A 10,233-nucleotide genomic window follows, 5' to 3' on the forward strand; every position below is an offset into this window, starting at 1 on the left:
CTAATCATTTTCGGTTTCACCAATGTCCTTGATGCGACACTCTGCTATCGCTGCAGCGTTTCGTTTTAGTCGGAACTCTGGAACATCAGCTCTAAGTTTTGAAGTTGCCGGTTTTAGTTCTGCATCACACGAAAGCTCCATCGGGTACAAGTGTTGAACCGCTCGTTCAATGTTGCTTTGTCCTACTCGCAGTCTCGCTCCTCGCACGATTCCATCCTTACCCGTGATGAGACTTTGCACGATACCTAATCTCCATCTCCCCCTATTTTTCTCTTCGCTTTTCACAATAACGACATCTCCTATGTTCAACCGTATCACCTTCTCGCCGTTTTTCATGTTGTGTCTTTCTCGCAGACTTTTGAGGTACTCGGACGACCATCTCTTCCACAGGACGTCTTTGCACCGTTTGATGTACCTTGCTCGTTTCTGCAGATCGTGATCTTCGGTGTGATGATTCCTTTGCTCTGGAAGGATGTTCGGGCGTCCAAACTGTAAGATGTTCTGTGTCAGCAGTGGTAGTTGTGCATCATCTTCAACATAACTGACGGGACGGTTGTTCAGAGCCACCTCAATGTCCAAGATCACTTCTTCCAACTTTGTGCAAGTGAGATGGCCGTTACCGATAGATTTGTACAGCACTTGTTTGATAAGACCTATCAATCTTTCATACTGCCCACCCCACCAAGGTGCTCGACTTAGGTTGAACTGCCACTTGATTGCCATCTTCGCCAACTCATCGTTGAATCTCTCGTCCTGCATAATTCGTTTCAGCCATTTAGCTCAAGCAACAAACGTCTTCGCATTGTCTGAATATATTTTCTCGAGCCGTCCTTTTCTCGCTATAAATCTTTTTAAGGTATTAAGGAATTCTTCCGTGCTCAGAGTTTTCGTCACCTCGAGGTATAGCGCGCGTGTCAAAGAGCAGGCGTAGACTAGGATGTAGGCTTTACGTTCTTGCTTGTTTCCTGCACGATATCTGATAGGACCCGCGTAATCGACTCCTACGACTTGGAATGGTAACTCGCCTGTCGATCGGTCTTTGGGTAACTTTTTCGGTTGGGGTTTGGTAGTCGTGTTGCGTGGAACCGTTGGCATCCAAAACAGTTCTTTCTCACTCGTCTAGCCATTCTTCTTAGTCGTGGGATCCAGTACTCGTCTCGAACCTTGGCCATCGTCAGTCTCACTCCCCCATGGAGGGTCACTTTATGGGAATGCTCCACTAACTTCTCGGTAAAGTGGTCTTTGCCTGGGAGGTAGATTGGGTGATCGCCTTGGATACGACCATGAAAGACAAGGATACCATTACTGCATGACTGAATGTTTAGTTCTGATCGATCTTCTACAAATTCCGCCGTATTCTTATTCCTTTCTTGTACTCTCGCGATCCACCACAACTTCCGTCCCTTGATTTCCTCGGTGGACAGTAGTGAACCGCTTACTGATTCTTTGTCTCTGCTGATATTACAAATGAAGCGCGAAATCCATGAACAGATTCTCAGGGTCCTCCACAAATTCCACTTTTTCAACAGCTGATCAAACTCATCTGGTTCTTCGACTGCGATCTTGAACAAACAAAGTTAGTGGCCATGTGAGCTGATACCAGCTCTAAACGAGGTATTGTCAGGTTCTTCTTTGCCAAACGCGACTTGGCGGCCACGAGACCTTGGGAGACCCCACTCTGTTGTTTAACCACCGCGATTACCGACGCCGCGACTCCCTATCCACTCGCATCCCCGAAGATAAAAACATAGCTATATACAAGAGATTAAGTTGGAGTGACCCGGTGGTATATAAGGCCCACAGTTGATTTTATCTACCTATTAAGTCGTGCTACAAAATATTTGAAAGAGTATATTGATTGCGTTTCCTTAGCTTCACGCGGAAGATCATTCCAAAGTTTAGCACCACTGTACTTAAAACTTTTTTAAGAAATTCGCGTCTCGGTTTAGGAAGGGCCAGATCAGTGTAAGAATTTCTAAGGTTGTAATTAGTTTGAAGAGAGTTCCTCGTCATCAATACCTCCTTCAAGTTTGGTGCACTACAATCGTTCAGAATTTTGAACAATAATATTGCCTTGCTCATAGCTCGTCTTCAATCTAAGTTTTCCCATTCAAGAGCCCGAAGAACGTCAGCAGACCTGATTTCATAACTAGCGCCAGTCATTATTATTCTGGCGGCTCGATTTTGGAACTTTTGTAAATTATCTCTGAATGTTTTGTTACAAACTCCCCAAAGCGGAGAACAGTAATGGAAGTAAGGCTGAATCAGAGCATTATAAATTGATATCAAAGTATTTGCAGGAACATAAGCCTTGATACGCCTTAAGCTTGCTATATGCTCTTCCCAACTCAATGTTTCATCAAGTTTAACTCCTATACATGGAATTGAGTGTACTCTGGGAATCAATTGATCATTAATCATTACGGGAAACTCAGATAGATCACACCAAGGTTCAGTCAGGACCTCCTTGAACGGTTGATGGATCTTTGGGGACTCAGCATCATACTCAGAATGTCCTCCAGAAAGCTCAGCCGTGCGGTATTGTTGAGAAAATCCTGATTGCGTCTTTGTTTTGGGCTAGCGGTGGGATCATAGGAAGTATTTCCTGGTAGAAATTTAATAAAATTGGCAGCTAAGTATAGCGCAAAGTCACGACCTCTTTTATTTGCGTATCGTAAAGCGCAAAGTCACGACCTCTTATATCGTCAGATCTTTGAGCTAATGGAAGCGCATGGCATCTCGGTCCCCTTCGCGAATACGAACCTGAAGGAAGGCTTGTTTCAAGTCACCAGTCAACGCAACGGGGTGGAATCGTCCTCGGACGAGCACTTTCCATAAATGGTTTTGCAACGGTGGGCCTGTCTCTAAACACTCATTCAAGGATGGTGAATTCTCGTGCTCTCGCGCTGACGCGTCGTACACAATGCGTAACTTCGTTGTTTCTGAGGTTTCTTTAATCACTGCTTTTTGTGGTATGTAAAATTCCTGTCCTTGTGGTTCTGCTTCGACTTTCTCCACGATCCCTTCATTTATCTGCTCTTGAATTACCCCATCGTACCGCTCTAAAATGCCTTGCTTCTTCCTTTTGACGAGGTTGTTTAGGCGTTTCAAACTTCCGCTTTTGTTGCTAGGTAGCGGGGGGTGGTTGCCTTTCCACGGGAGGTTGGTCTCGTACCGGCCATGCTCGCTTCTCGATAGCTGTTCTTTGAACTCACTGTATACGTCTAACCTACATAGCTGTTCGTAATCTTCCCGGTGCACTTGTGTTAGTAACATGTTGTTCAGGTCGACCTTCTCACCGCCCGGAGACATAATGGTCCACCCAAACTTAGTGAACTCAGCGATTGGCTCACCGTGTGACCCCAATCTCGGTTTCGTGGACGTTTTAATTTTGGCGTAGTCCCCAGTCCTTAGAATTACATGCACGGGTAGACGGTCGTTTGTGTCCCGATCTTGCATAGTGACGCCTTGAAGGTGGTTGTAGTTTGAAATAAGTTGTTGGTATTTCGGATTGTCTAAGGTCAAGAGGTCGCTTCTCTCAACTCGCGTTACTTCGGTCTCGATATAAAACTTCTCCTCTGCATCGCTTATTTTTAGAGTATAAATTCCAACCAAATTGGTTAAAGTCCCAAACATCATTTCTATACGTCGCATTTCTCGTTTTTGGGATTTAGCTTTTATTTTGTCGAGCAATGCAGACGAGGCGTAGGAACTTCCCGCTTCGGAATACCTTACATTTGGTACAAGCAAATCGGCTTCGGCAATCGGAGGCACGATGATCGGCCCCAGTACAGTTAAAACACAAACGCTTATCGCTTAGATACTTCTTTCGCTCGGCAGACGTAACTAATTTTGGACAGTTGATTGACATATGGTCAATCTCGTTACAATAAACACACCGTCTCTGTTTTGTTTCGTGTTGGCGCGTTTGGAATGTTTTCGTTCGAAGAACATTCGGGAACTTATTACTATTTTTATCAAGGGACCTGTCATCGACTTTCATGGGGTTTCTCTCCGTCCATTTCCTAAGGGCATCTACTAGTTTGACAAAATCCCACAACCGCCAGCCATCATCTGTTCGAACTAAATCTCCCCGTATCCCCTCTAGTTTATCTAAGGTCATGCGAACGTACCCATTTACTTCTTTTAGCTTCTCCAATGTCTCTAGAGACTGCACGTTAAACACTAACTTATCATAGAATGTGTGTATCTTACCAGGATTCGTTCTCTTTATGGTCGGTAGATTCATCAGATTCTGTACATGCGCATTCACGATCTCGCTGTCGTCCCCGTATTTCGTCTTTAAGATATTCTTTGCCCGCTCGTAACCTTCTGTAGAGAATGGCAGACCGTCTATGGATGATTTCACTTTTGGGCCGACCAATTCTTTAAGGTAGGAGAACTTCGTCACCGCTGCAACGTCCGCCTTGTCGATCTCGCATTCAAATTGGTTCTAAAAACGCAACCAGTCCAAATGTGTCCCGTGAAATGGTGTGATTACAAGCTTAGGTAGTTTTGCGCTCGTACTTCGTGCCTTCTCATACTTTTTACGCGTTTTTTTCAGCTTAATTTGAGCTTAATTTCATGTTGGAGCTTCAGATCCATTTGATCCATCAAATTCCAGTTGCTGTTCGAACTGCTCATGGCGCGCTTTTGCTTCGATTTCTTGCTTGTGCAGTTTTGCTTCTTCTTCCTCTTCTTGTTTCCATTTTTTCGTTATTTTTAATGTTTTTGTTATCTCACTATCCCATCTCTCGAGTTCTAGTTCTATGCTGTCCGTCCATGTTTTAATCTCGCTCGCCTCGTCTCCGCTTCCTATACGTATCTCTTGTACTTTTACCTTTAATTCGTAAATCTCGTCTGCGGTTTTCCGTATGGTGTTTTTATGACGCTCGATGCTCGTTGTATTCCGCCTTTCAATCGCTCGTTCTAAGGTTTCACATGTGCCTTGAGCTAACTTCTGTTTTATCTCGAATTGTTTTATTGCTTCTTCCATTTCTCTCACAGATCCCGTCGGAGGTGCCACTTGTGTTGGGAACGCTGTTTGAGGCGTAAGGTTATGCCAACACACTCACAAAGTTTTAGTTTTTATTCCTTTTATTTCCTACGTTATCTTCCCGATCACTCACTTCTCACTCACTCTAAAACCCTTGATTCACCCATATTATATCTGCATTCCTAACCTATGACGTTTAAATGATTGATTGTTCCTAATTACTAATTATTAAAAGATATAAACAATACTATTATCTCAACAATATTATTAAAAAAGAATTTCGAAAGAGTTACAGGGGTCCTTTAGCCTTCAGTTTGACCCTTTAACTTCCGGTGCGCTATTTTATGATAAACATCCGAAAGCGCGTCGGTTTTGGGAGCTATTTTCCCAAAAGGTCAACCTTTTCTAAAAATTATTACCTTCTTAACTGTTTGTCTTTTAATTTAACAGAGGAAAAACATATCCCAGCTGTTATATCAAAGAAAATCGCCGTAAAGTCGAATTTGCAATGTGCTATTAAAAATTTTCCGGTTCCTTCTTGCGCTTAATTTATATGGTAAAGCCAAAAATTATTTGTGCTAGCCCATATCACGCGGTTGTTTTCGTCAGACACACGTCTTTATATCAGCTATCAGCATTTCCAGTCCATTTCCATCGATAGTCCATTCTATATTGTCATTGTCATTGTCACTGTCATTGTCATGGTGATCGTCATCGTCATCGTCATCGCCATCATCATGGTCATCGTCATCGCCATCATCATGGTCATCGTCATCGTCATCGTCATCGTCATCGTTATCGTTATCGTAACCATATTTGTCATACCTAATTTTCGTTCTTTAGAATAAACAATAGTATATATAATGAAGTCGATAAAAGTAGACAATTGTAAGTTACCTTAGCAAAAGTGAGATTTACAATTGAATAAATTATTATACTTAATTAATTAAAAATTAATAAAAATGTATCTACACATGTAAAACATTTCCAAAGGCTTACCTTGATCATAAACGGAAATTCAACATTAGTGTCGTTGAAATACTTAGGATGCGGTGCACCAGTTTCAGGAATCGCAGATTTCTTTAGGATATCGTAGTGCATTTCTGGCTCGACTGCGTGCTTCTGCTTCGAAATGGCTTCAAGTGGAAAGCGTGATGAAGATATTGTCATCTTGTAGCCCCTCATCGACTGTTTTGTTTACAGGCTCCACAAAACGATAACACTATTTCCTCCAGTGAACAAAGAGGAATTCGCTTGGCGATTTATGCACGAAAATGGGCAGTTGGTTACCAGCGACACAGCAGTTACGGAGAGGAACTAGGAATCGTTTCGAATCATTAGATCATTTAGGTATGTTGAAAATACGGTATTTTCCATTGTTAACAAAACGAAATGCATTGTTGAAGGAACTTGGGTAAAACGGGAGAAAATTAGCGCGAGGAAGATCTTGGTGGAATAAACGTCCAAGGGTTAAAGTATTTTCTATGTTGTAATTCTCTATTTCATAATTCGCCATTGCTAAAATTTCCAAATGTCTTTGTTGTAATTCCGGGATACCATATTGATTCCAGGGCCGGTTGTTCGAAAGGCGTTTAGCTCAAACAGTGGATAACCAAAAGTTTAAAAATACTCACACACATATATATATATATATATATATATATATATATATATATATATATATATACCGGATGGTGCAAAAAAATGTTCCTCCTCTTTGAATTTATTTAATTTAAAAACTAAAAAAGATACCATTTTCAAGTAAAGCCTATTGAATGGAGTGGCGTTTAACTTAAATTTTAATGTAAGCCTTGTAAATTAGGTATGTTGAAAATACGGTATTTTCCATTGTTAACAAAACGAAATGCATTGTTGAAGGAACTTGGGTAAAACGGGAGAAAATTAGGGCGAGGAAGATCTTGGTGGAATAAACGTCCAAGGGTTAAAGTATTTTCTATGTTGTAATTCTCTATTTCATAATTCGCCATTGCTAAAATTTCCAAATGTCTTTGTTGTAATTCCGGGATACCATATTGATTCCAGGGCCGGTTGTTCGAAAGGCGTTTAGCTCAAACAGTGGATAACCAAAAGTTTAAAAATACTCACACACACATATATATATATATATATATATATATATATATATATATATATATATATTAATATATATATACCGGATGGCGCAAAAAAATGTTCCTCCTCTTTGAATTTATTTAATTTAAAAACTAAAAAAGATATCATTTTCAAGTAAAGCCTATTGAATGGAGTGGCGTTTAACTTAAATTTTAATGTAAGCCTTGTAAATCTCTATACAATATTAGCCAAGATATAGGCGTTTAAACTCAAAGTAGCGTTTCTGGGAGAAGCAAAAAATGTTCTAAAATAGAATGAAAACAGCACGCAACAGTAAGAACAAATATTGATAGCTTCGTCTGGCAAATCCTCACTGTTTTTATGCTCTGAGATGGAAAATTATTCCAATGATTTTTCCATCGACGTAAATTAAACTTCTCTTGCATTATTAATCCTCGCATATTCCAAACAAATCCAAACTCGTTGCTGTATCGTTAAACGAGGCATGTTTATAACAAAGCGGGCAAGCTCCTTTGCTTTCGTTCCCTTGTGCATTGCAACTCCTTAGGGACCCTATTTGTTCGAACGATGAACAGTATTATTTTAACACCAAATACACTTAAAAGATACTTCGAATACCTTAATCTAAGAATCTTTAAACATGCAAAGACAACATACATGAAAAAAAAACCGCTTTAAAAAACGCCTATCGTGGAAGTCATGTTATTCGCTTCGTCCAAAACTGCACCTTTATTTTAAACGGCTCGATCTCGACCATTATTGTACAGAAATGTTCAAGACATATATCAAAATTTAAGTTAGACATTACTGCATTCAACAAACTTTAATATATATATATATATATATATATATATATATATATATATATATATATATATATATATATATATATATATATATATATATATAATATATAAATATATATATATATATATATATATATATATATATATATATATATATATATATATATATATATATATATATACAGGGTGTCCCAAAAAAATTTCCCCCTATACAAATTACTCATCTTTTGTTGAACGCGCGGTATTATACCTCTGGGAATTTAAAATAGTTTCTAAACCGAACAGCAACACAAAAATTTGAAATTACAAATTGTTACTAATTCCAAAGCGTAACCGAAGTGCAAAACAGGTTTAGAGTCGAATTTCCCACTCGGAATCCCCCGTGTAAAAAGACAATTAGGAGAAACGTTCGTAAGTATCAAAACACGGGAACAAGCTTAAACCGCAACAAGGGATATTCGGGCAGGCGAAAGACTGGTCGAAGTGAAGCGAACGTTGCAGCTGTGAGAGCTTTGCTAGAGGAAACCCCACGAGGTGTTAGCTCTCGTCGTAATCTTGTTGAAGTTTCAAAATCAACCTTTAACAGGATTACAAGATTAGATTTACGATGGCATCCTTACAGAATGCACGTACGGCATGAGCTATTGCCAGACGACTTGCCACTGACGTCGACAACGCTATGCGCAATGGTTTAATGAACGCTGTCGAAACCAAAACTTTTTGCAGAGCATCATTATTGGAGACGAAGCAGGATATGCAATGAATGGAGAAGTTAACTCCCACAACGAATATGCACCGAAGGGACAACCACCGGCATTTAACTTCGAACGCAGGAATTCCCGTGTAAAGCTTATACTATCTGGGCGGCACTTTGCGGTAATGGCGTGATTTTAGGCCCTTACTTTTTTGACCAAAATGTGGACGGCCTCGCATATCGCATATCTTCAGATGGTCAATGAATTTGCTTTTCCTCAACTTGCCATTCATTTCAACAATCAACATTGGGAAGGAATGTTTCGAGGGCTCTGGTGGGCGCAGGACGGCGCTCCAGCACATCGTCTGGTTGCAGTTCGAGATCGCCTCAATGAAGTTTTCGGGCAGAATCGTGTGATAGCGCTGCAACATAATGTGGAATGGCCCCCTCGCTCGCCAGATTTAACCCCATGTGATTTTTTTATGTGGGGATATCTTAAGAATAAAGTGTTTGCCACTCCACCCCAGAACATCGATGAGCTACGACAGAGAATAATCAAGGAATTTAATGTTTTACGGCAGCAGCCTGAAATGATTCGTAATGCAGTACGCCACATGCACAAACGGACAACTATTTGTGTCGAACGAAATGGGGGACACATTGAAGGGCATGGCCCATAGCTTTTTCTAAAGGCTAAATCAGTTAATTCATGTAAAAAAAGCAGAAAACCCAAAATCGTTTTGCTTGCTTCCATCATCGCGATTAATTACTTTGACGAATAAATTACTTGCACCGTTTATGTACAATTCAATTCAATTCCCATAGGTACAATAACGCTCAAGAATGATTTGTATAGGGGGGACATTTTTTTGGGACACCCTGTATATATATATATATATATATATATATATATATATATTAATATATATATATATACCCTGTATATATATATATATATATATATATACATATATATATATATATATATATATATATACATATATATATATATATATATATATACACCATTTGCAAAAACGTTGGCCGCAGATAGATAGATAGATAGATACTCGAAGTCTAATTAGAATTGCATATGAATACATTTGCATGGGATTTCAATCATATTACACATGCAACATATGCAATTCTGATTAGATTTCGGGTATCTATCTATGTATACAGAGATTTATGCACAGCAGAATTATGAAATAAAAATCGTATTTCACTGTGTAAATTAATTTCATGCAATTTGATTGGACGTATACGACGTGTGAAAAAAATGCCATACACGGCTTTTGATTGGACGTACGATATTCTTCACACGTGGAAAGTTGTCGTATGTCATTTTTGAGCGAAATTTGTTTACAATTTCTTTTAAAACATAATTCTCATATTCAAGATATTCAGCACATTCTCAAAACTTTCGGAAAGAGTATCTGACTTCTATTGAACAAAATTACAAAGAAACTGAACGGTAATAAATATGTTTTGATGCATAAAATTTAGATTTTTGTTCCTCGCTGTGATTTTTGTTCCTCGCCATTCATGCTCAGTTAGATTAAGGTATGGAAATATTGATCAGCGTCCCATGCCAAGCTGGGACAGCTTGGCATAGGGTCACGGCGCACGACTCACCCGAATTT

The 10,233-nt window shown here is 39.5% G+C and overlaps 1 protein-coding gene across 1 annotated transcript; it reads right to left on the reverse strand.

The window, feature by feature from the left end:
- LOC114540660 lies at positions 1–759 on the reverse strand. Its single transcript, XM_028560782.1, has one exon. It carries the CDS (start codon positions 757–759, stop codon positions 1–3), a length of 759 nt encoding a protein of 252 aa, XP_028416583.1.
- Positions 760–10,233: the final 9,474 nt, after the last annotated feature.

This window comes from Dendronephthya gigantea, unplaced genomic scaffold (genome assembly GCF_004324835.1).
Source record: "Dendronephthya gigantea isolate DGI-Jeju-01 unplaced genomic scaffold, DenGig_1.0 000245F, whole genome shotgun sequence".
NCBI lineage: Eukaryota > Metazoa > Cnidaria > Anthozoa > Malacalcyonacea > Nephtheidae > Dendronephthya > Dendronephthya gigantea.